Below are 24,861 nucleotides of genomic sequence, written 5' to 3'. Positions count from 1 at the left end.
ATGCCTCATGGGATCTTGATCATGTAAGTAAAACATAACACTGAGCTAGGTAGTGCATTCTAATGGTATTTCTTTCTCAGCACATTTTTATTTTCCTGGAGTTAGTTATTGCCTTGCTTTTATTTAAAAACAAAAAGTTAGCTTTCTATATGCCTATTAATATTCCAGATGTTCTAACAGAATTCTCAAATGCCAGGAATACATTTTCAAACGCTGAAATACACCAGATAATCCATAGTTTCCATTTTCCTTTTCTCCTGGCGATTTCCCTCTTCAGACCTTTGCCCTTTCCTCTGGAGTCTTGATTCTCTGGACCCGAGTTGTACCTGCCACTCTGGGGGACTCCCTTCACCTCTCTTCTGAGTTGTGCAACCTGTTTTCTGTATCCTATAGTTTCTCTGTACACTACATCACCCAAACATAGTTCTAGTAGAGTCTTAAGAAAGGGAACATGGGAAATAAAATGTTGAGTCCCAGGAGGTCTGAAAATACCCTTTTCAATCCTAATGGTGGACTGGTCACTTTTTAGGTGTGATATTCTAGGTTCTCTCCGAAGTACTCAGGGCATCTTGTCGTATGTCCCAGCTTCCAGTGTAACCATAGAGGGATCTGATGCTTTTTGAGTTCCTGCCCTTTTTATATGATCTGCGCTTGTAGGTTGGATCCCTGTAAGCTTTTATTTGGTCTCCAGTGTCCTGAAATGTCCAAAGCTGTGCCTTCTTGTGGGTTTTTTCCTCTTCTGGCCTCTCCCAGAGTGAGGGTTCTGACTTCAGAGACAGAGCAAGAGAGAAAGGAAGAGAGGAAAAGGGCAGAGAGTGAGCCTGGGCATCAGAGACAGTCTTCTCCTTCACCGGAAGGAGACTTGCTATATTTTCATGATTGCTGTGGACATCGGCTCTGCTGAGTTGAGCCTCTAATGTTTCTACTTTTCTCAGCAATTTTCCATATTTTGTCTTTTTGTTCTATTTTAGGAGAGACTTTTGCTGTCTTCTTACCTTTCTGCTAATTTTTAAAATTTAGATTATTGCATTTTCAATGGCCAGTAATGTTCCTTGTTTCAGAATGCAGCTCTCATTGTGGCCTCCAATTTTGTTCCATGGACACAACGTCTGTCTAACCCCAGTGCCGTCTCAGCCGACGCTGTCTAACCCCAGTGCCGTCTCAGCCGACGCTGTCTAACCCCAGTGCCGTCTCAGCCGATGCTGTCTAACCCCAGTGCCGTCTCAGCCGATGCTGTCTAACGCCAGGGCTTTCTAACCCCGATCCTGCCACCGTGTTTCCCCCGTCCTCCCTAAATGCAGGGTCGTACCTTGAACCTTGTGGATATCACTGAGAGCTAATGCCACATGCCAGGAACTTCCTGGACACAATCGTATCGTTTTACTCTTCTCAGATATGGAAGCTGAGGTATGGAGATGGTGAGTGTCCTGCCCAGTCGCACAGCCTGTCACAGCCTGGGCCAGACTCACCGGTAGGGATCCCTTCCAAGCCTGGGGCATGAGCCAGCCTAGGAGGCTCAGCCCCTCCCTCCCTGCACGTCCGCCTGGTGTCTCTCACACGTCTTCTTGGTGGGGTGGAAGAACCGTCGCATTTCTCCCTGCAAGGATCCTTCTGAGGCCCCCTCTCCTCGAGGCTCATGCCCCACCCCATCGGAGTACAAGTCACAAGTCCTTCTACCCACCCCAGCTAGGGGCAGACCCCGAGCTGTGACCCAGTGGAGTGTCCCCCGCCTCTGAGAGGTGGCAGTGACTCCTCTCAGAAGCATCATAGGGCTGGGAAGAACCCCAAGTCCCAGTCTCCACTGGCCACTGCAGGGCCTCGTGTGTCACTGCCTGGGAAGTGGAGGTGATATGAGCTGCACATGGTGAGCTCTGACAACAATGAGGCTAATCTTTGTTGAGGGCTTCTTGTGTGCCAGGGACCCCTCCTCTTTAGTTTCCTTCACAACCCAGGGTCACTACCATTTAACACATGGGGAAACTGAGGCACGGAGGTGTTAAGTAACTTGCCCAGGGTCCCACAGCTAGTAAGAGGCAGGCCCAGAAGCCAAGATGCTCTCACATGAGACACCTGTGGCCTCAGCGCAGCTCAGGGGCTGAAGTGGCAGCAGCTGGGAAGGAGCTGGCCAGATGTGGGAGGGTGCTCTGGCAAAGTCCCAGCCCAGGGCTCCTTCCACCCCTGCATTTCGAGGCCTCAGAGTCAGGCGCAGAGGGCTCCTGCCACCCCTGTGTTCTAGGGACTCAGAGTCAGGCGCAGAGGGCTCCTGCCACCCCTGTGTTCTAGGGACTCAGAGTCAGGTGCAGAGGGTTCCTGCCACCCCTGTGTTCTAGGGACTCAGAGTCAGGTGCAGAGGGCTCCTGCCACCCCTGTGTTCTGGAGACTCAGAGTCAGGTGCAGAGGGCTCCTGCCACCCCTGTGTTCTGGAGACTCAGAGACAGGTGCGGTTTTCCAGGGTGTGAGCTCTGGGTGGGCAGGAGTGATGCAGCCTGGGTAGGATGAGCCTGGCCATTTGTTACCTGCTTGCCAGACCCCAGGAACTGGCCTGAGATCTCACAAGAAACCAGGGCACTCCAAGATCCTGAACTGGAAATGGTTTAGAGCACTTCTTTGGGTCTGGCTGAGTTACCCCAGTGGGAAAATGGCCTGGAAGGGCTGGGTTTGAGGGGCTGGGGTCAAAGTTGGAGAGTGCCTCTCCCAGAGGAGGGACCTAGCCGGGGGGACCTCCAGAGCTCTCGTCCATCGGGTTTTCACCCCTCTGAGCCTCCATTCTCATCTGCAAGGTGGGACCAGTTAGTGCACGGCCCCAGGAGCTGGGCAACAGACCTGGATAGGGACGCCTGGACCCCCACCCCTTACCTGCAGGCAGCGCAGCACCACAAGTGCCCCAGGGAGCTTGCAGCCCCCCCTCCCCACCTCACCTGCCCACCCACTGGGACCTGTGGCCTTGGGCAGAGGCTGCCTGCCCAGGGCTGCCCTCTCCTGGTTCTGGTGTGCCGGTGCACTTCCATCCCCATTCAGGACTTTCTGTTTCCTGAAAGCCCAGATAATCAGAACCTGGAAAGACCTTAGCAGGGGTTTGACCCAGCCCCTCCTTCCCCCAGGGGAGACAGGGATGGGTGGAAGAGGTCTCGTTCGGTCCAGGTGTCCGCTGACTGCGAGTCCGCTGAGCTCTCTCCAAAGGCAGACATGGATGTCACCAGGCGGGGGCCACCTGCCCTGCTCCCCTGGTTTTCTATGTCTCCAGGCATCCTGCCCCGGACTGGGACCCACATCGGCAGGTTCAGGAGGGGATGGCAGGAGCCAGTGGGCACACAGGGCGGCTGTGGGGATGGTCAGGGGATGCGTGTCCAGTGACAGAGGATGACAGTCCTTCCAGGCTGGGTCTGGAACTAGCCCTTCCTCACCTGTGTCCCTCGGGAATCTTTTTCCAGGTGGTAAACTAACTCAGGGAGAAAAGTTTGTCTTAGACAAATCCATATGGGTTGTGCGATAGGAATTTCTCCTTTTTTGGAGATCCCAAATGCCCATTTGCTAAATGTCCAGGGATGGGTGATCCCACCCCAAGGGCTGCCCATGAGCTTTGGCCTTATGCTTGGCCAGCTGTGAAGGAGGCAAGGAGCTGGGATGAGAGCACCTCCCTTCCCTTCCAACCGAGTCCTTACGGGCTCCTCTGCCTTCCCCTCTTCCTGGAAGTGGGCGTCCTGGCCCCATGGTCGAGGACCCAGAGTGTGAGCAAATTTAGAATCGAGTATCCCTGGTAAGCTGCTGCAGTTGTCTTGCCACTGTTTATCTTCAAGAGCCAGGGCTTAGAGAGCCCCCCAGACATTCTTATGGACAGACACCTGGACGGACAGAGCCCCAGACCCCTGCACCGCAGTGAGGAAGCAGCAGCACTCGCAGAGTTGGCCTCACAGGATGGGCCGCACAGTTCCGTCTGGGAGGCCTCGGGAGACATCAGCAACCTGCAGTCCCAGGGCTCTCAGAGGACCAGGGCATCTGTGCAGAAGCTCGGGCCCCGCCCAGGGCTCTCAGAGGACCAGGGCATCCGTGCAGAAACTCAGGCCCTGCCCAGGCCTTCTGAGTGGGCCTCTGTGCAGGTGACAGAGGGGCACACCTGGAGTGTCTTGGAAGAGGCAGGAAGGGTGGTCTGACCTTACCTGCTGGGGCCGTCCTGAGACTGGGCTTATTATCCCACTCCAGTCTTTGCTGTGCACTCTGGGCTGGTGCCTCCCCTTGCAGACCCTGTTTCCTCTCCATGGAGATGCAGACGATAAGAACAGCGCTGACCCTGTTGGGAGCTGATGATTTCCATGGAGGGGTGTGGCACAGAGCAGCTGCTGGGGACGTGAGCTGGAATGGCGCAGACCTTTCTCACCAAGCAGTGATGCTGTTGTGGGAAGAGACCCACCTCCCGCCTCCTGCCCAGGGGTGGGTCACCTGAAGCAAGTATCTGCCTATTTGATCAAACAAGGAGGTAACTGATGGCCTTCTGAGGGTCACGCTCTGCCTTCTGGCAGGCAAGTCTCTTGTGCTCTATCTTTGGCTTGGCTCTGGGTCCCCATTGGAGCTGGCCCCTGTGTCCCCAGAGACCCGTATGTCAGGAGGACGGAGGGATGCACGGATCGGGGTACCTCCTCGTCCACCTCACTCCTCATGGTCCCTCTAACTCCAGCCTCAGCTGCAGCAACGCGCTCTGCCCAGGCCTCACCTGCCCTGCGGCACAGTCCTAACCTCACCTGCAGCTCCTGCTCCTACTTCCTGCTTCCTCTCTGACTTCTCTGAGATCACTGCTCTGGAAGCCTGCAGGGGCCCAGTGGGCAGCCCCAACATGAAGTGGGGGAATTTATCCCATGGGGCAGCCCCCAGCCAGTGGAGATGGGAGACAGTGGAGTGGATACACATGCCTCTTTCTAGGCTGAGGATCAGAAGCCCCGGGGCGTGCCCCCACTGCCCGCAGCAGCACCAAAACCGCGACTCACCCTGTTTCTCCTTCCCTGCTGTCTTGCTCCCAGTACTACATTCCCACTGCCTGGGTCACTTCCCAGGTAGAGCACATGCCCATGCACACAAACCACACACGCCACACACATGCACACGGGCACACACATGCACACGGACACACACATGCTCACACACACCACACACACATAGCACACACCACACACATGCACAGGAACACACACACGCACACAAACACAGTACACACACATAGCACACACCACACACATGCACAGGAACACACACATGCACACAAACACAGTACACACACACCCCACACCCACCCGCTTAACACACACCACACACATGCACACAGACACAGTACACACACAACCCCCCCCACACACAACCTACACCCCACCCACAGAGCACATAGCACACACATGGACACAGTACACATGCATGCACACATACACACACTCCACCCATGTGTGCACAGAGCACACATATGCAGGCCCCCACACACACACAATACACAGACATACACCCATGCACATGCCACACTCACATACCCCACACATGCATCCAAGCACACAAACACAAATACACATGCACACACGTGTGCACAGACATACACCACCCCACACATGCACACGCACACGCACACACACACACGCACACACACACACATCCTTTAGGCTAAGACAACACTGGCTAAATCTTGATGCAGTGTCTGGTGTGGCTGTTGGAAGCTCTGGGTCCTCTGGAAAGAGGAAGATGAGTGGGCGTCTCCCACCTTCTGTTGCTCCAAGGGTGTGGGGGCCATGGGCCTTTCCCTTTCCCAGGTCCCTTTCCTCTGGTGCAGCCAGGCCAGGCCACCCCAGCCCAGCCCTGTGCCCATGGAGATTCTTCCTGCTTCACCAAGGCGCTGGGGCCCTGGCTGGCCTCTCAGGTGATGTTTCCACCAAGAAGCGCCGGGCCCTTAGGTGCCTGTATCATGGCATGTGGAATATAGGTCCTGTCATGGGATTCAGGCACCTGTCACAGCCCACCTGGAAAGCTGGTGCTTCTCTCCCTGAGTCATGGGAGGGCTCCCTCTGCCCTGTGTCCCCATCCCTGGCTCCAAGCCTGAGAGAAGGAGGCTCTGCCTGAGAGAGGCAGTGACCTGCCTGCCTCTCTGGCTCTATCAGCTTCTCTCTGTGATGAGCCCAGCCCAGGCCAGCTCCAGACAGCCATAAGTCCCTGGGCCAGGGGCCTCAGCTGACAGGGAGGTTCAGGGCTGCAGCCCATCTGCTCACATCGTGTAATGACCATGACCCTAGAGTTCCAAGAGGAAGAATCTCAGAAAAGACCCTCGTGGGCGTGGGGAGCTGCTTGCCTTGCCCCCAGGGCTAAGGCCACGCTGGTTGTCGGGAGCCTGGAGCCCCTTTTCCCCTCCAGCCTGTGTTCGAAGCCTTGGCTTTTGGCCAGACTTGAGCATGGAGCCAGGGGCCAGGCGGGTCCACATGCTTCTGTCCTGCACAGGGTTACCAGATTTGGCAAAAAAAAATGAAAAGAAAAGGAAAGAAAAACAGGTAAAATTGGAATTTCAGTTAAACAAGGATGCTTATCAGTATAAATATGTCCCTGGCAATATTTGGGACACACTTATACTAAAAAAAGTATTCATTGATTATTTGAAATTTACATCTAACATGGCATCCTGTATTTTTTTTCAGGACAACTAGGGTCCCAAGGGTCCCCCACAACCCCAGCCCTACTGGACCCCAGGCCAGGTTCCACTTTATTTCAGGAGAAGCCTCTCAGGCCCTGAACTGGGACCTGGTCAGGAATTCTGAGTTGGTTAGAGGAAGGAATTATATCTTTTTTTAAAAGAAGAAGCAAATGGGCCTTAAACAGTTTAGCTTTCAAATCTGCCACCTTTACGGGACAGTCTTGTGACTTGGTGGGGGCTTTTCTCTGACTGTCTCCTGCCATACATGGTACCCAGGAGGCCCAGCCGTGCAGAATCCGGCGACAACAGTGCCCCTGGGGTGCACCTCTGCCACGCCCCCTCCTCATTCCCAGCTTGGTTTCCTGAGAACGGAGCCTTCGGATGCCCGTGATCTGCAATCCAAAGTCAGGTCCAGCTGGATTTTCACTACTTTGGTTCTAATCTTTTAAAGCCATCACACCTGCATCTAATTTGACAGTTTTTAGTGATTTTCACTGTAAGTAGGCCTCTCCAAATCAACTTAGTTTTAATCCAAAAGCTCTTTCTTTTCGTGTTCATTAGAATTCAAGACATTTAGTTATTTTATTTAAATAACAAGGACAATCAGCACCGGTGGGGTTGGGAACCCACGTAGGTGACTGTCAGAGGGCGCCCTTATCCTCACTTCTTGGGTACCTGGGCTCTGTCCTCGGGTTTATGGAGGGGACAGAAGACAGCAGCTGAGAAGCAAGTGGGCAGTAAGGGTGGGGAGGGCCATGTTCCCTGTGGCTCAGTGAGGACAGCAGGGTGGCCGGCCTGCAGGCATTGTGGGCTCTGACACTGATTGGCTGGGTGGACCTGGACCAGGCACTAACACAGGCTCGGAGAGGAGGCAGGCAGGACACAGCCAGGCAGGAGGCTGCATCCCTTGCTGAGACCAAGGACACCAAGGACACGGGCCAGGGGGATGGGGGTGAGGTGGGCTGTGAGGAGGCCACGTCCCCCACTGAGACCGAGGATGCCAAGGACATGGGACAGGGTGACAGGAGCTGGGATGGGCTGTGAGGAGGCTGTGTCCCCTCCTGGGACTGAGGACATGGGACAGGGTGATGGGGGCAGGGGTGGGCTGTGAGGAGGTTGTGTTCCCTGCTGGGACTGAGGACAACGAGGACAGGGACAGAGGGATGGGGGCTGGGGTGGGCTGCCGAGGAGGCTGCCTGAGGGTCCTGGGCTCTGGGAGGGGTGGACAGGTTCCAGGCAGCGAGCAGAGCCCCAGTGACGAAGCAGGGGGCACGTTCCTGGGGCCCTGACCGCAGGCTGGCGAGAGAGGAGCTGGGAAGCCAGTCAGCAGCAGGAGCCTGGGCTCTGAGGCCAGATGTGGGAGCAGCATGGACTTTCCAGATGCCTCCCTGGCAGCCGAGGGGAGAGTGGTTTGAATATGGCCTGTCTGCTCTGGAACACAGGTCCAAATCTGGTCACCATTATGGTGGTGTCATGATGGGGCCTTTGGGAGGGGTTTGTCGGTGAAGAGGGTCTGGTGCTTCCTGTCGGGAGTGGGTCGACCCTCTCGGGAGCACCGCCGTTATAAAGGCAAGCTCAGCTTCCTCTCGCCACTGGGCCCCTTTGATTCCCAGCCATGCTGTGGAGCAGCACGAGGCCCTCCGCCGAGGTGGCTGCCCAGGCTTGGACGCTCTAGACTCCAGAAGCGTGAGCTGAACAAACCCCTGTCCTTTATAAATGCCCAGTCTGTGGCATTCAGTGAAGACCAAGACAAGGGGACAGGGAGGAGCACGCAGGAGGCACAGCCCTCCAGAGCCCATGTCCAGGGAGACTGTGTCTTTAGGACTTTAAATCATGAACAGGTGTCTGTGCTTGGCCTGTTCCTCCAGGAAACAGAGGTGGGCTGGGCACAGGCCTGGGCACCCCAGGCTCAGTGACATCCGCAATAGCCCAGGTTTGGTGTTCCCAGGCTGGACAGCAGGGGGCACCAGAGACCGCCCGATCTCTGCACCGCCAGCGGCGCCCGCAGCCTGGCTCTGCCTGGTTGGCTTGGGACCCACCAGTGCCCACCAAGATAGTCTTGGCATGTGAGCATGTTCTCGCCCCAGGCAGACGAGACTTCCAGAGGCCTCCGATGCATCCACGATGGGTGGGGACTGTGCGGGGCAGGAGCAGGGGCTGGGGCCGGGGAGCAGAGACCCTGCAGAGTAACCTGGAGAAATTTCAAAACCACCGAGACCTGGACCCATTAAATCAGAATCTCACGTTAGGAGGCTGGAAATCCTGACTATTCAAAAGCTCCCAGGTGGTCCCAATGTGCCGCCAGGGTTAAGAGCCACTGCTTGAGATGGTGGCCCTGGACCTGCCCAGCACCACCTAGAGACGTGTTGGAAATGCAGATTCCCAGGTCCCTCAAGCGTGTGAATCAGAAGTCTGAGTGGGAGGGGGCCAGAAAGAGACCTGCATTTTAACAAGCACTCCAGGGACTCTGAGGTCAGGCCCCCAGGGGACTCTGACCCCCTCAGGCTGAGAACCGCTGCCTGTGCCTCGCTGCCTAAAGTGTGCTGGGGGACCAGTAGTATCCTCAGCTCTTGGGAGCTGGTTAGGGATGCAGAGTCCCAGGCCCCCCACCTGTTGAATTAAACCTGCATTTTAACAGGACCCCTGGGGAATTCTTACAGTTTGAGAACCATTGCTCTAGGGGCTGTCACTGAACAAGAACAATATACACAATATACACGGCTCGGTGTGCAAACCCCTACAGAGGGCATTCCGGGTGGGCTGCAAGACAGCAGGTGAGAGAGGAATGATGAGTGGGTGGCCAGGGTGGCGCCCTCCAGGGTGCAGGGGAGCCGGGGCCCTCCGGGTAGGGCCAGGGAAGGCTGTGTCCTGGCCAGCGAGGGACAGTGACCCTGCAGGACCCAGGAAGCGTCTTCTCAAGAGAGTGGCCCTGCAGGACCTGGGAAGCGGGACTGTGCATGGCGGTGGGGCAGTGCGAGTGGCAAGATGGACCAGGACAGCCTGAGTGATCAGCAGCTATTGGTGGTGCTGGGTGGTTTCTTTTCAAGATTTTTTTCCTTACATAAAAATAATACATTAAGGAACATACATATACCCAGAATGAAGAAAAACCACATATATACGCCCATAGGTCCACCGTCCAACACCATCACTGCTTACTACTTCTAGAGTTTTTCCACGTATAGTCTTTTATTCAGTCATTATAAAGATACAGTACATGCTATCATATCTCATCTTTCCTAACACCATAGGCGTATTTTCACGTCATCTTCAGACATGTGGTTATTAACAGAAGGATGATGGGCCCATCCTCTCTGGCGGCCCAATCGCGGTAAGAGGCTGCAGCAGGGCCTGGCCCACCCTCACCCTCCTCCCCTCTGCATCTAGCTCCCACCTTCCCTGCTGGACATGGAGGTCCTGGGTCCACCGCCGATGCTGGGCTGTGCATTTTCAGACAGGGCCTCCCAGACTGTTTCCCGGCTCGCCCTCCCAGGCCCTCCCTTCTTCAGCACCTCCCACAGTCGCAGAAGGCCCATGCCTGTAGCAAGCTCACTCCGTGTCTGTCCACACTCCCCCCAACCCAGCTGGACACAGTATTGGTGCTGGGAGAAGGACCCAGGGATGGGAATGCTCAGGGTGGAATCTGGAATTGGATCTCTGGCTTGACTAGATCAAAGACTAGTTCCATTTCCCATGGAAAAGAAGGCACTGTCACCCACCCGGTGCAAAACAGAACTGTAGAGGGCAGGACTTTGGGTGACCGAGCAGCTGATGCTGCCATGGAAATAAGGACCGTGGGCTTGGTTGGTAACTGGAAAAGTGTGCTGCCGAATCTGGGAAAAGACAGTGATGAGCGCAGAGCTTAAATTCCCAGCTCAGCGGGCAGGTAAGGAACCAGAAATCTTCTGTGCTGTGCAGGGAAGGGCGACAAGCAGGCCTGGGTGCTCACCTTGGCACCTGGACTTCAGAGGGGCCACTGCCCGTAAGCTCTACGTGCAAACAAATCGTTGTGCTGAGCACCTGCTTCCTCCTGGGGGTCGGAGATCTGCACATGCATGAGGCAGAAGGGGCTGCACGACCAGCCCTGGGCTCTGAGGTTCTGAAGGGCTCCCCTCGTGGGGAGATTTCACAGGTGTCACCACAACGCGGTGCTGGGGAATGGAGTGCATCCCGTGGGGTCCTCGAGAGGATGCTGAGTCCCATGAGTCCTCCTAGGGCATCTTCCTAGTGAATCATTGACCTGGGTGCTCTTGGGGACCCCGAATACAACTGCCCTGAAAGAATCCATTGCCTCCTGTAGCCACAGGCTCCAGATTTCTGAAAAGGAAACCCAAAATCTAATCTGTGGGCAGCTGCCTTACAATCTGAATTAAATTAACCACCTCTCTGGGTAGCTTTGGTTAAATGTATGGCATTGTGTGGGAAAAAATGAGCCCTTAATCATTTGGATGGGGACATGTGGGCAGACTGTGATGAACTCCAGAACCATGGGACACATGGGTGAGGAGCTTCCCAGAGTCCTTAAACAGCCCCCAGGGTAACCAGGAATGACAGGGGAGACTGCCACAGCAAATTCGGCCCCTGATTCAGTGGTGTGGTGGGACCCCAAGGAGCAGGACCAGGAGGAGGCTGTACTTACTGGAGAGAAAGGTGAGCACAGGAACTGATGTGGTCAGTGGGGCAGCTGTGTAGTCAGAACGGCCTGACCCACAGAGACCCTTGGTGCTGGCTGCTGGTGTCCCAGGGTGGGGACAGCCTCCTGCCCACCTACAGACTGACACTTTGGATCGAAGGGAAGCTCCCACCTGGAGACGGAAGTCCATCTTGACCCCACACTTCCTGCTGTGACTCTGCTCAATGGACGTCCTGCAGGCAGGTCCTGCTGACCTGGGGCTCCTCCTGCCTGCTGGTTTAAGTGGAAGCAGCACTGGAATTATTCAGCTCCTTCTCACGAGGGAGGAAATCTCAGCCAGCCCCAGTATTGGATGTAGAATCTCCCCTTGCGGAGAGGAAATTGGGTTTGTTTCAATTACCAATGTTGAATTCAGTCCTAACAATTTCAGAAATGGCCTAGCCAAGATGTTTTTCTCTCAGTTTGAACTTTGGATCAGATTCCCAGAAGCTGACACCCTGATTCCGCCTGCCAGCAGGGCGACAGGAGCCCACAGTCCTCTGGTGGGGATGAAATATTCAGTATGACTGTTCAGGCAGGTGACGTGTCCTTCCTCATCTGCAGCCCTTCTATAAAGAGGACCCTTGAGCTGGCAGCAGAGCCAATCCAGGCAGCACGGCCGGCTGAGCAGAGACAAGGTAAGCTCTGGAGAGGCCAGGCAGAGTGGAGGGGTGTGCGATTTCTTAGGTCATGGAAATTGAGGCCAGTTGAGGCAGGGATTTCACCTCCAAATAGTGGTTTGAAACCACTGAAATGGAAATTGCTAGGAAAACAGTAAGAATTTTTTTTTTTTAAATCCATGTCATTTTCCCCAGGGCTGCCCACACTGGGGCTGGTAGAGGAAGCCGGCCCTGACGGATGGGTGGTCTCGCCCTTCCTGGGTTCATCCTGCTGCAGGTGGGCCTGAGTCGCAGATCAGGAAGCACCGGGAAGATGCAGGCCTGCATGGTGCCGGGGCTGGCCCTCTGCCTCCTGCTGGGGCCTCTCGCAGGTGAGGGGCCGCTCTGGAGGGAGGCAGCCACCAGGACCCCCAACAGCCCTCCTGTTCTCTCCCCTCCTGCATGCATCCCCAGGCTGCTGGGAAACCTCAGAGCCCTGCAGCTGGTGTCGGGTGGGCCCAACTGGCACCTGGGTGGTCCTCCTGGGTGACAGCTCTTCTCTTCCTTTGCAGGGGCCAAGCCTGTGCAGGAGGAAGGAGGTACCGTTCTCCGATTTCTTTCCTTTCACTTGCATAAGTAACTAGTGTGCAGCGGGGAGAAACTGCTGGGGAGGGCAGCAGCTTCTTATCCCAAGCAGACGCATCAGGGGCCCTGGCTCAGCTCAGGCCCAAGCATGGAAAACATGGCCCTCGAGAGCCAGCTTGGAGCTGTGCAAGCAGAGGGTCTATGAGCTCCTTCCAGCTGGGACCCTGCCCTCCAGCTACCAGGGAACACACTGGGCAGGGGGAGCCAGGGCCCTATGACCCCTGACATTCTCACCCTCAGACCTGGGTTCCAGCCCCCAGGCCCTCCCAACTCTGAGCCCTAGCTCAGTCCAGTATCTTCATGGCTGCCCTTGCCCAAGCTTTAGGACAGGTTATACCGGGGGTAGCGGAGGGGGGTGTCTGTGCTCCGTTCTGAAATCCCAGCAGGTGGCTGCTGGTGCCCCACACCATCCCTACACAACTCCTTCCTCAAACAGGACAGGCCTTCCCCTCCCTCTCTTCCCCTTCTTCTTCTTCCTCTGTCTCCCAGACCAGATATCCCCAAGGACCTAAGAGGGGACGGGCTCAGGCCCCCACTCTGGGAAGGTTGTATCACTGTGGGCACAGCTGGGAACCATCCACTTGCCTTGAGACCTCTGAGGATGGTGTCTCCAGGCAGGACCATGGGGACAGCCCCCAAGGCAGGTGTCATGTGTCTTTCAGACCCTTACGCGGAGCTGCCGGCCATGCCCTACTGGCCTTTCTCCACCTCTGACTTCTGGAACTATGTGCAGCACTTCCAGGCCCTGGGGGCCTACCCCCAGATCGAGGACATGGCCCGCACCTTCTTTGCGCACTTCCCCCTGGGGAGCACCCTGGGCTTCCATGTTCCCTATCAGGAGGACTGAATGGTGTCCAGCCTGGTGCCCGCCCGCCCCACCAGGCTGCACTCAGTTGGGCCTCTGCAGGCATGGAGTCCCCGCAAAAACCTGGCCCCTGCAGGAGTCAGATCTGGTCTCATGCTCAATAAACTCCAGACTGAAGATGCACAACCAGGGTTGTGGGTTGTCTTTCAAGGACAGCTGCACTCAGGCCCCATTTACTTTATTTCACAAATGAAGCTGGTTTTATTTTGATTCCTGGGGAGCACTTTCATAAACTCTTTCATAAATGTGCAACATTTCCATCCACCTTGGCATCAACAAGGGATCTTATATCCTGGGCAGGCTCAGGACTGGCTTTCTGTGTCTCTCACTCATCCATTTCCCACAATGATCCTGGGGGGTGCTGCAGTTCCCCCAGATTACAGGTGAGGAAACTGAGGCAGAGACATAAGGTCACTGCCTGACTTGTTAAGGTCACACAGCTGGTTAGTGGGGAGCTAGAGTCCAGTCCAGGCAGCCTCGCTCTGGGCCACTAAGCTGGGCAGCAGGCAAACCCACAGTCAGGGCTGGGCTGACTCCACACCACGACACACCCCTGGGAGCAGTACCCAGGAGGCAGCAGGAAACGGAACTGAGAAACCCCATCTATATCTGTCATCAGTCAGGGACAGTGGGGCCTGGGCAGGCTCTGTCTTCCAGGGACGGCTCTAGGCTTTGAGGATGCTGGGAGGAAGGGGGCTTCACCTGGGCACCCTGGGGCACCGGAAGGCTGGGCAGGCAGCACGATGGCGTCTCAGGGATGGGCCTCCAGCAATAGGATGGCCTCTGCACAGGTGGTGAGCCCCCATCCCTGTAGGGTGTACAAGCAGACAGTGGAGACCCACAGCTCCACCCCTTAGCCAGTAAAGACCTTGACTTAATGGGTCACTCTTCTTGGTCACTGCCAAGCCCCTGTTCCATCGGACTGACTTTCACTTGGGTCCTTCAGGGTGACGCACATTGGCATGGCATGAGGCTCACCCCATGTCCACTGCCAGCTTCTCCCTGCATCCCACACTGTCCACTCAGGCCAGGCGGCCCCTTTTCAGGCCACACACACCCCTCACATTTCAGCTCAATTCCTGTCCCTGGAACTACCCTCCTCCATGCCGCCCCCCGCTCCCCTTCTCTACAGCCTAACCCCCAAACCCACCTCCTCTAAGCCCTGTTAAATAAAGCATTGGAAATTTTCAGAAGTTGTTCTGAACCCTGGAGACGCGTGTGGGGACCACTGCGACGGGATCTTGCAGTGGGGGAGGGAGACCACGCTCAGCTCCGAACAGCACAGGCAGTGGGGTTTTGCGGCTGAGGAGCAGGTGGGGTCGCGGGTGGAAAATGACTAGGAGGAACACAGTGTGAGACGGGATGCTGGCTCGGCCGACCCTGCAGGGCTCTTGCTGAAGACAGGCCTGGGCCATCAGACATCCTGGGGATGCTGGGGGACCAGGAACCCGATCCAATATCCACGGTGGGGGGCTCTGGCTAAACCAACTCAGCAGGGCTCTCTGCGAAAACTGAACCTGACAATGCAGTGCACAGATGCGCCTGGGAGGAGGTCAGGAGGCCACCGAAGTCTGGCTGAGCAAAGAATTTTTGGCAAAGTCTAGTTCCAGGACCTCTTGCTCTCTCTCCTTCCCTCCCCTGTTCTTCCTCTCTCCCTCTCTTCCTCCAACCTTCTCCCTCCTCTTACCCCTTTCCTTCTCCTTCCCCTCGCTTTTCTGTCACATTTTTTTCTTTTTTTCATTAAGGTAAAACTTCACAAATTGTTTCCATCTTAACCACATTTCAGTGACATTAAGCACATTCACGGAACTGTGCAGCCGTCACCACCAGCCCTCTACAGACCCTTTTCATCTTTCAAGGCTGAAACTCTGTCCCCACTAAACACGAACTCCCCATTTCCCCTTCCCCAGACCCTGATAACCCCCTTCTACTTTCCGTCTCTATGACTTTGACTCCTCTAGGGGCCTCGGCCGAGTGGAATCATGCGGTGTTTGTCTTAGGACTGGCTCGTTTCCCTCGGCAGAGCGGCCTCAATATTCACGCGCGTGGCAGCAGATGTTGGCATTCCCTTCCTTTTAAAGGCTGAGTAATGTTCCACAGTGTGCATGGACCACATTTGCTTATGCACGTATCCATCGATGGGCAGGGACAGCGGGGCACGCGTCCATTTTTCATTCATTATAAATAATGCTGCTGTGAACGTGGGGTAAAGACGCCCCTTGGAGCCTCGGCTTTCGGTCCTCTGGGCTTGTGCCCGGAAGGGGAGTGCTGGGCCACGTGGGTGTCCGTGTTTGATTTTCTGGGACCTGCCCCCCTGTCTCCCGCCCCGGCTGCCGCGTCTCACTCCCCGCTGCGTTGCGAGGGGCCCCGTGCCCCACACCCTTCCCCTGGTGTTTTGCTGTTTTTTGACTCTGGGCGTCCCAGGGGTGCAGCGGCCCCTCCGTGGGGCCCTAGTTTGCTTGCACCTCTTCGTCTGCTCACTGGCCGCGAGTGTGTCTTCTGCAGACAAACGTCTGAAAGTCAAGCCCTGGGCTCCTGTGAACCCGGCCGTCTTTGCGGCAGTCTGAGGCTCCCTCTTTATTCTGGATCTGGCCCCTTGTCGGAGGCGTGCTCTGCAGGCACTGCTCCCACTGCTGGCGGCCTTTTCCCTCCGTGGCCGCCCGGCCGCCCATCAGAGGCGTTGCAGACGCCCGCCCTCGCCAGCGCAAAGTCAAACGCCGGCGGCCGCGGACGCGCCAGCGGTCAGGAGCACCCCGGCTGGCGGGCACCACAGAGGCGCGGTCCTCCGGCGTCTAGATCTGCCATGTGGCGCGCGCCGGAAGCGGCCCTGAGGCCGGAAGTGGGCCTAGAGCGCCGCGGCCCCGAGATGAAGCCGGCGGTGGACGAGATGTTCCCTGAGGGCGCCGGGCCGTACGTGGACCTGGACGAGGTGGCACGGGCCCGGCGGGAGTCTCCGAGCGTGGGGAGCGGGGAAGGGGGAGCGGAAGGGCGGCGTCCTGGTGCGCGGGTCCCGGGGAGGGGAGGCCGGGCGGGTGGGCGATGGGCCCGGCTCCCAGGCTCCCTGCCCCGCGGAGAGCAAATCCCGGTTTCTCCAAGCACCTGGTGAAAGGCGGCGACCGACCGCGGCGGGAAGCGTGTGCCCTAGCCCGGGGAACCAGGAGGCGCAGCCTGAGGGTTGAGTGCCTGCTGGGTGCCCCCAAGGCCCCCGGGAACACACCCGTGGTCAGAGGAGTTGCGTTTGCTGCTCTTCGATGGCTGCAGCACCCCCATGGGGGCCCGCGGTGCGTCTCCATAACGCGGGTGGGGAATCAACCTCGTGTGGGATTTGAGCTCGTGTTAGGGGATTTGGGGGAAGAAAGTGGGCTTTGCTGTGCCTTGGAAGCGAGGATAAGTCTCCGACTGGGCCTCTTAATCTTAACTAGAATGAGGGAAGACTGGAGCAGCCGTCATTCCTGTCGGAGCGGAAAAGGAGACGTCTGGCGTTTATGTGCTTTGCGTAGTGGCCTCGTTCTTCTTTTTAATTATACAGGATTATGCAGTCGTCTTGGGGTTTTTTTGGTCTCTATTGTGTTCACAGAGTGACCTTGTCTGATGTGAGCGTTCTGAGATGGTTTATGGTAAGCAGGAGAGCACCACAGCCTAGCTCAGAGTGGCAGGCCAGCTCCTGCAGGTCAGGGCCTCATGTGCTCTTTCTCAAAGCTTAGGGGGTACAGAGGTGGTCAGAGGCAGCCCTTGTGCCTGTGGAGGTAATAGCATGGCAGAGAGGCTGATTGCAAATACCAGGTGTCATAGAAAGCCGAAGGCGCACCGACAGATGGGCGCTCAGGGCTTTGAGGGGGCTCAGCAAAGGTACAGCCGAGGAGTCGACTCTGTGGCCAAATGCTGGGGGACTCATTGGTGTTTGCCAGGTAGGCGGGGATGAAGGCCCGGCAGGAGCAGAGTCCTGGTTGGGGGATGCCGACTGGCTCACCAAGGGAAGGGAATGTTGTGGCGTTTAACATGGTTGAGCGTGCAGTGCCGGAGAGACGGGAGAAAGTGGGCAGGGACCAGATCATGAAACCATCTGGAACCATGCTAAAGAGGGTGGCTCTGTGCACCCCACTCCCGAAGCACTTCCACTAAACCCAGGCTTCTCTGTCCTGTTTTAAAGTCACAGCCCTAGGCGATGTGGAGCCACCGGAGGGCTTTACAGTGGGGAGTGAGAGGCCCCGACTTGCTCTGTAGGATGGCGGCATTTAGGGGTGAGAGGGTCGAAAAATGGGAGCAGGGAGAACAGGAGAGTTGAAGAGGGTGTGAATGAGGCAGATGGAGGTAGCGACAAGCTCAGCCCAGTGTTTAAGTGTAGAATGCGCGTGGCTTACTGTGGTGATGGGGACAGGGAGGGAGGCTGAGAAGCCAGGGGAGGAGGCTGAGCGTCCTGGCTTTTCTGAGAGTGTCTGAAAGGGAACAAGGGCATGCAGCTACGGGGGGATCAGGGCAGGGCTGAGCAAGCGGCCTTGTGAATGCTGGGACCAGGGCAGCAGCAGGACCTGTGGCCAGCTGTCCAGGGTGCTGCTGTCAGAGGAATCTGCTCCCTCTGTCGCAGGTTGACTCTAAATAGGATCTAAAATCCTGAGGGCTTCAGATTGCCCAGCTTGGGTTGCGACATGATTTTTCCACTGCCGTGGAGTTGTGGCAGTGGATGGTCCATGATGGCAGCCCGGCACCAGAACCTCAGAGGCAGAGCAGGTTAGTTTCCTCGGGGAAGTGGTTTCATTCCCAGAAGAGAGAGGGAAGGGATCCTGAGCGGAGGCGATGGGCTCAGTTTCGCATGTTTGTGGCCTCTGGCGATGTCCAGTGGGGGATGGGAAACCTCTCCTTGAGGGTCACTGAGAGGTAGTGGTGCTTAGGGCAGTAGCAGGTTTCTTTTTTAAAGGCAGAGAGGAATCAAGGAACAGAAGCCCTTGAGAGGCCTTAAAAATCATTCCTTTGAATTCCTTCCCCTCCCCCCAATACACATTCCTGTGTCTGGAACTAAAATGTTGACTCCAACTTGAGCCTGTTTCCCCTCATCCGTCTTTTTTTGTGGGGGTGGCGGCCCTGCAATGCACTTATCACCTGTTCTTTCGGAAAACGCAGCTGACATAACCTTGCCTTTCCATTCCCCAGGCGGGAGGCAGCACCGGGCTCTTGATGGACTTGGCAGCCAATGAGAAGGCCGTTCATGCAGACTTTTTTAATGGTAAGGATGCTTGGAATGGGATGCCAGATTTAATCTGAATATTTCTTCTCTCGGTTAAGGCAGTGAAGCAACTTGGTGACATGAATAATGTGGATCATAAGGTGGTAGAGCCCCTGCTCTCCTCTCAGAATGCAGTGCAGCCTCTATGGAGCGATGACACAGGCTGCGGCCACTGGCAGGCAGCCTTATTTTTCAGGAGAAAGTAGCATGAAATTGTTCCCAGCTTGCAGCCCAGTAATTGAGTTTGAGCTCTGGCATGCGTGTTACACGTGCTTGCGGACACCTCAGACTGTAGCCAGGTCTGGCCCCTTATCCCACACACGGCCATAGGAACCCTGTCTGACTCCCTGTCTCCGCCCTCTCCGGGTAGCCGGTTTCCTTTCCTCTCCCAGCCCACCTGTGTTTGCCTGCCTGGGTTCTCGTGCCCTCAGCTGCCTTTGCAGAGGGACAGCCATACTCCAGCTCTTGCCCAGCTCTGAAATCAGGACGCAGGATGCGTTTCCCTCTTGAATTAAGGGCTTCAGTGCTAGTTACCAAAAACATGGGTACACCAAATAAACAGTGAAAAGCAAATTTTCTGTTAACATCTTCCGACCTGCTAGAGGGAATATTTCTCATTCTCTTCTGATTTCTTCAGGCCTTGTTCCTATAGATTATATTAACGTTTACTGAGGGTTCAAATAATAAGTAAACAGATAGGTTTCTTACTCCAGAGAGTGAGGTGGCATTTTTCATCCTGGTTGAATCCATGCTGCTTGCCTCTACAGAAAGCTCTTATTACTAGTGAACAGCTAGGATGTGACCTTGCCACATGGGTTTCTAACTCACCAAAGACCCTGCCATCCTGGGTCCCTGCTGCTTCCTCAGGCTTACTGTCAGCCAGCCATTGCCTGAGGGGGCAGCCAAGCTGCTGAGTTGGGGTGCAGGCTTTCCCAGGGTGCCTGGCCATGCCCCTGAGGCAGCATTCTTGCTACCAGCTGGAGTCAGAACTGGGGCAGGTGACATTTGAGACGAGCCTGGAGAACTGAATAGCATTTATTTCAATTCTTTATGCCAGAGCGAGGTGGGAGAAGGGTGTTGCCTTCAGAGGGAACAAATTGTACAGAGCTGCAGAGCGCTCTCCAAAGCTGCTTTGTGAAAACACCGGCTCACCAGGGCGACTTTGAAGCTTCTTCACGTGGGCAGGATTGGGCAGTTGCTAATGCTGGCACCACACGCTTGCATTTTGATGATCTCCTTCAAAGTCCCATTTATCCTCTGCCAGCCCATTGGTTAGAGGCGACTGCTGTGTTCTAGTGTTTGAGTTCACATGACTTCCAGAGTCAGCCCTTGAATCCTGACGGGAAAGCATCTCTGAGTGGGACCCAGGCCCTACCCGTCAGGTGAGCGCCCAGCAACCTGAGCATTGTGGGTGCGTGTCTGCCTTTGAGCCACGGCCGGTCAGGGAGGGAACGCAGGAGAGCTCTGTGTCCCCTGCCTGCCCACCCACTAAGTTCACAAAGCACTCACTGTCCTGTCAGGTTGTGACAACCCCATGTGTTCAAGAAGCCATTTACATTGAGAGACCTCTGTGGGCTGTGGATGGGGCTTCTGCTAAGTCCTTTTTACTTGTCAAACAGATGGGTTTTGCTGGGCTGTTATACCCTGGGCACCAGGGTTCTAGCCATGAAAGAGACTCACTCTCTTCCCTCGCCGTGTCTTACAAAATTGTGGGTCCAGACAGGTCAGCAGGCAGGGGCTGGACTGTGACAAGAGCCCTGGCAAAGCGTGGACGGCATTGTTTCTGGGAGCACAGCAGAGGGAGGTTTCTCCAGAGGGGGCAGCAGAGCAGCGATCGGAAGGTGTGGAGTCAGCCAGGCCCGGGACTGTGCAAAAGTGCTGCTAGCGGCAGTTCGAACCACAGCCAGCAGTCGGGAGGCAGTGAGGACATGGGGGTGCATCAGTGTGGCTGGGGAGAGTCGGGACCTTCTGCAGTATCCAGAGATGCCTCAGGGATGCCACCCTCCCCAGGAAGGCTGGATGCCGTGGTGCCAGCAGGCTCCTGGCTCTTCGCTCTGACCCTCCAGGAGTTGAACCTTCTCTTTCTAGTTCATAATTCATACCGCACATTTTCAGTGCACAGTACATGTGGGTGGGCTTTTAGTTGTATTTTCACCTCCCATTGTGAAAGTGATGATTGCCTGTAGTAGGGAATTTGAAGAACACAGAAAACTAAACAGAAGGACAAAATCTTTCCTGGGGGGCCTGATTTTGATCACCCAAAGCAGGGCACTACATGTTTGCTGCGTTTCTTCCAGCGGGAATGGGCCTTAGCGGGTGTTTCTCAGGCTTGACTATCATTCACTCTCCCTTACTGGAGGCTTCACCTTTCTGCAGCCCAGCCCGACTTTCTCATGCTCACAGCGGCAGCCAGCCGGTTTCCCTCTGCTCCCAAGGACCCAGCACGTGCCTCCCAGCTTCATCTCTCCCCGGCCCTGGCAGCGAGGGCAGCATCTTGGGCGCCGTGCACTCGTGGGTGTGTGTCCCGAGTGCTGAGTTGTGGCTGTGTGGTGGTGTCCGTGGGACTCAGAACAGCTCTGCATGCATTTTCTTAGGATTGTCTTTTAAATGAAAGCAAGAAAGTACTCTAGCCAACACTCTCCCCTTGGACTACATGTACGAGCCCTGGTTGGCTGAAACTGAAAGTCTGTTACGGGAAAAGTCTTTTATTTCATTAGGTCATTGACGGTTATCTCTGTATTTTGGACTACCATATAATTCATTCTGAAGTGATTTCTTCAGCCCTTACCCTTGTATGTGTAAATACGTGGTTTTGCTTATTTCCTTAGATTTTGAAGATCTTTTTGATGATGATGACATCCAGTGAGATGCCCTCTGGCTGCAGGTGGGGCCAAGCCCTTGGTACAGAGCCGCAGTGTGAGCCTGCGCAGGACAGTTTCAGGTGGTTTTAAAGAACACGTGGCAATCCCTTGAATTTAGGACCTGGTTAACCAAGAAAGATAAGAATGTTCTTAACGACCTAGATGAGGCTGTTCGTCTCTGAATGTGATCAGGTTTTGTCCTCACTCCAATTAAAAGAAAGCAATGTCACATGCAGAGTGATCTCTTTCTTATACTTATGAGTGAATGTTGCAGTCCCTAAAAGTCTCTGTGTGTTTGTGTGTGCATGCATGTGTGTGCATGTGTCAGCACGCTGAGAGAACCACATTTGTCTGGTAGCAAATACCTTGTGTTAAGGTGCTGTATGTGCTGGAGCAGGAGGCAGTGCGGCCCGTGCACAGCTGGGCCTACTGACAGCACTTGGAGGACCTTGCCACGGGGCCACCCCTCCGCTTTGTGGGCAGGTTCGCACTGTGTGTGTCTGTCAGCACAGTGGTCCTTATGCTCTCCTCCGGCCTCTGCGTCAGGGCAGCTGCCCCACAAACGCAAGGCTTAAGAACTAGGACGACAGGATGCGACTTTGCAGGAGACGCCTTCTACGTGGAAATGCATGTTGGTCCATTTCAAAGGAGAGTGTAACACGCATGTGGGAAGAGGGGTCTTGTTTGCTGTAGGCCCAGCTCAGTCATCCGTACTGGCTGTAAAGCAGTGAAGTCGCTGTTTGACATCCATCTCGAAGTGAAGAGTGTTTCTGAGGCCAGGAGACGCCCAGGCCCAGGACTTCAGCAGTTCCCATTTTCAGAGTTAAAGCCCCTCCGCGGAGGGACCTGCTGCCCCCGCTACTGAGAACCCGCTGAAGGGTGTCACCTTGTCATGTTTCCAGAAGAGACATTTGTACTGGAGGCCCGGTGAGATTTTAAGCAGAACCGACTGTCAGCTCTGCCTCGTTTTCTCGTGAGTGGTGAGTGGATTTCCACCCTGTCATCCTGATGGAGCTCCTGTCCTTTGTTGGGGCTCAGCAGCTCGGGACTGCCCAGGACAAGCCAGCAGCCCTCTATGGTTCCCGCACTGCAGCGAGGGCAGTCAGAGCACAGGGTCTGTGGGAAGGCAGGAGAGCAGACTGCAGTGTCAGAAGACCCTCTGTCGGAAGGTCTGCACTGGGCTGCACGTTGAGGCTGCTGCTTTGTTTCTGAGACCCACGTGGCTTATCTGCAGGCGAGGAGCAGGGTTTCCGGCAGCCAGGCTACATGCTGTCTGCACGCCGTCTGCACTTTGAGAGGGTGGGGTTTTTCAGTGCTGTTTTCTTGTAATTCACTTCGTGAGAGTCGTTTTTACAGTTTCATAAGTGGATTCCTCAAAGCAGGTTAGAGGGCTCTGTGGGGGAACAACTAGGTATTTGGGTGAATTCTATCGTGATCAGGTGGTTACCCTGCAGTTCCCCCTCAGTTGAGGTTTATCGCAGTCCTACAGGGCCTGCAGTACACAGTGGTAAGGGCTGTGGCTACACTCAGACTGGCCAGTGGCAAACACCACTGCCAGCGAGCTGTAGGTTCCTGCTGAATCAGTTCCTTTCTTTGGAGGGCTAGGCACAGTGGCTCACTCCTGTAATCCCAGCTCTTGGGGAGGGTGAGGTGAGAGGATCACTTGAGGCCAGGAGTTTGAGACCAGCCTGGGCAACAGAACAAGACTCCCCCTCTCTATACAAAAATTAAAAAATTAGCTGAGCGTGGTGGCACGTGCCTATAGTCCTAGCTATTTGGGAGGCTGGGGCAGGAGGATCACTTCAGCCCAGGAGTTCAAGATTGCAGTGAGCTATGATTGCACCACTGCACTCCAGCCTGGGCCACAGAAACCCTGTCTCTAAACAAAACCAAAAATGTTTGTCTGGGCCTCTGTTTCCTCATAGGTGAATGGGGATATCAGCCTCTGGCCTTCAGCAGGAAGGAACGATCCCAGGTGAAGAAGAGAGCTGCTGACAGGAACTCAGGCAGAGTGGAGATGGGCACATCCCTTCTAGACCAAGGCCTGTGAGCCCCAGAAGCTCCTGTGTGGGCCGTAGAATTTCAGGCTGGCCTGGTCTAAGCCGCTCTGTGAATAGCAGTCTGCACATGTGTGCATGTCAGTGTCTTCTGCACATGTTTAGATCTGTGTGGGCTCTAGGAGGCCTCCCTTTGCCTTCACAGAATCCTACAGCTTCTTCAATACCATGAGGCCACGAACATTGCCACCTGTTTTTCTTCGTCATCTCCCCATGACTCGGCTGTCACTGTGAGGCTGTCAGGAAGGGTGATCACCCGGGTGATCGGACTGCAGCTGATGGGCCCAGCCATGCCCACTCCCGTGGCAAAACTCCAGCCATTGTCGGTGATGTGTCTTCATCTACACTGACAAAGAGGTATTTTCTCAGTTTTTACACCTGATCGCCTTCATCACAGAGACCTCTATACTGATCCCTGCCCCATTTAGAAAGCTGCTGGGGGACCGCAGGCTCAGCTGCCAGCCAGATAATGAACCTCAGCAAGGCAGCACAGCTCTGCGGGGAATGCCTGCCTGTGCCTTGGAGCAGAATCAGCCGAGGGCGAGGGAGCCTTCTGGGGTTTTGGAGAAGACCCTTCCATGAGAAAAGAAGGAAGCACTGTCCATTAAAATCCACGCAAGGGAGGAATTTGTTGGAAGGCTCACAGAAGGACAGCTGGCCCCAGGGCTCAAAGATCCCTGGACTTAACCACTTCCTGTTTCTGCCTGCCCGCTGGCTTCTTGGGCCTAGAAAATCTTTCTCCACAAGTTTCTTTCTCCACCATGGTTCCAGCAGTTTCCATACTACATCTCTGGTAACACGCCTCCCGGGGTGGCGAAGGGGACTGTGTCCCAAGGGAAAGGCTTGAGGAAGGCCTGTGATTGGCCCACCTTCCGTGAGCCGTGCGCTTTGCCCGCATCCAGCCCTGAATCAGCACCGGGGCTCTCAGCACACCTTGGTGGCATCGTCCTGGCCACACAGCTCAGGTTTTGTGTGAATAATCGTTGCCTCCAATTAGTCCCAAAATACTGCTCTCAAGTATGCCTTGAATGGCTTTTAATGGTTCCTGGGTGATTTTTGAGGGGGTGTGAGTGGCCTGCCATCAGAGATGGCTGTCACTTGGGGGGCAGTGAACCCAGGGAGGGTTGCTCAGCTGGCTGAGTAAGGCAGAGCAACCCTGATCAACGGATGCCTGGTCCCTTTGTCAAGGTGCTCAGCAGGCATTTGTTTAGTGTAAACAAGCAACAACAGAGGGACTCTGAAAATGACGGAATCCTGGGCTCCTTTGGGGAGGAGAGAAAGCTGCCCCG

General features: G+C 55.5%; 3 protein-coding genes across 3 annotated transcripts; all 3 read left to right on the top strand.

Annotated features, from left to right (window-relative positions):
- Positions 1-12,139: 12,139 nt before the first annotated feature.
- Positions 12,140-13,482, top strand: OTOS (otospiralin). The gene is made up of 3 exons (XM_002813063.5): positions 12,140-12,315; positions 12,496-12,522; positions 13,231-13,482. The coding sequence occupies exons 1-3, from the start codon at positions 12,183-12,185 to the stop codon at positions 13,413-13,415; spliced, it is 345 nt and encodes a 114-aa protein (XP_002813109.1). The 5' UTR covers positions 12,140-12,182; the 3' UTR covers positions 13,416-13,482.
- A 2,739-nt stretch (positions 13,483-16,221) lies between these two features.
- COPS9 (COP9 signalosome subunit 9) lies at positions 16,222-21,744 on the top strand. The gene is made up of 3 exons (XM_024243836.3): positions 16,222-16,362; positions 18,582-18,654; positions 21,483-21,744. Exons 1-3 carry the CDS (start codon positions 16,237-16,239, stop codon positions 21,518-21,520), a joined length of 237 nt encoding a protein of 78 aa, XP_024099604.1. The 5' UTR covers positions 16,222-16,236; the 3' UTR covers positions 21,521-21,744.
- LOC100442987 (uncharacterized) lies at positions 16,369-18,575 on the top strand. Its single transcript, XM_054550103.1, has 2 exons — positions 16,369-16,714; positions 18,019-18,575. The coding sequence occupies exons 1-2, from the start codon at positions 16,473-16,475 to the stop codon at positions 18,038-18,040; spliced, it is 264 nt and encodes an 87-aa protein (XP_054406078.1). The 5' UTR covers positions 16,369-16,472; the 3' UTR covers positions 18,041-18,575.
- Positions 21,745-24,861: the final 3,117 nt, after the last annotated feature.

Source organism: Pongo abelii, chromosome 11, assembly GCF_028885655.2.
Source record: "Pongo abelii isolate AG06213 chromosome 11, NHGRI_mPonAbe1-v2.0_pri, whole genome shotgun sequence".
In the NCBI taxonomy this organism is placed as follows: Eukaryota; Metazoa; Chordata; class Mammalia; order Primates; family Hominidae; genus Pongo; species Pongo abelii.
Note: the sequence above shows the minus strand (reverse complement) of the source record. Positions and strands in the feature narration are given on the sequence as shown.

Bases quoted from the DNA above. Each gene is read 5' to 3' on its own strand.
- COPS9 (XM_024243836.3), top strand. From the start codon at position 16,237: ATGTGGCGCGCGCCGGAAGCGGCCCTGAGGCCGGAAGTGGGCCTAGAG. The intron at 16,363-18,581 runs GTGGCACGGGCC...TCCATTCCCCAG, and splicing joins CGTACGTGGACCTGGACGAG to GCGGGAGGCAGCACCGGGCT. The intron at 18,655-21,482 runs GTAAGGATGCTT...TTATTTCCTTAG, and splicing joins TCATGCAGACTTTTTTAATG to ATTTTGAAGATCTTTTTGAT.
- OTOS (XM_002813063.5), top strand. From the start codon at position 12,183: ATGGGTGGTCTCGCCCTTCCTGGGTTCATCCTGCTGCAGGTGGGCCTG. The intron at 12,316-12,495 runs GTGAGGGGCCGC...CTTCCTTTGCAG, and splicing joins CCTGCTGGGGCCTCTCGCAG to GGGCCAAGCCTGTGCAGGAG. The intron at 12,523-13,230 runs GTACCGTTCTCC...TGTGTCTTTCAG, and splicing joins GCCTGTGCAGGAGGAAGGAG to ACCCTTACGCGGAGCTGCCG.
- LOC100442987 (XM_054550103.1), top strand. From the start codon at position 16,473: ATGGGCCCGGCTCCCAGGCTCCCTGCCCCGCGGAGAGCAAATCCCGGT. The intron at 16,715-18,018 runs GTGCGTCTCCAT...CCTCTGTCGCAG, and splicing joins CACCCCCATGGGGGCCCGCG to GTTGACTCTAAATAGGATCT.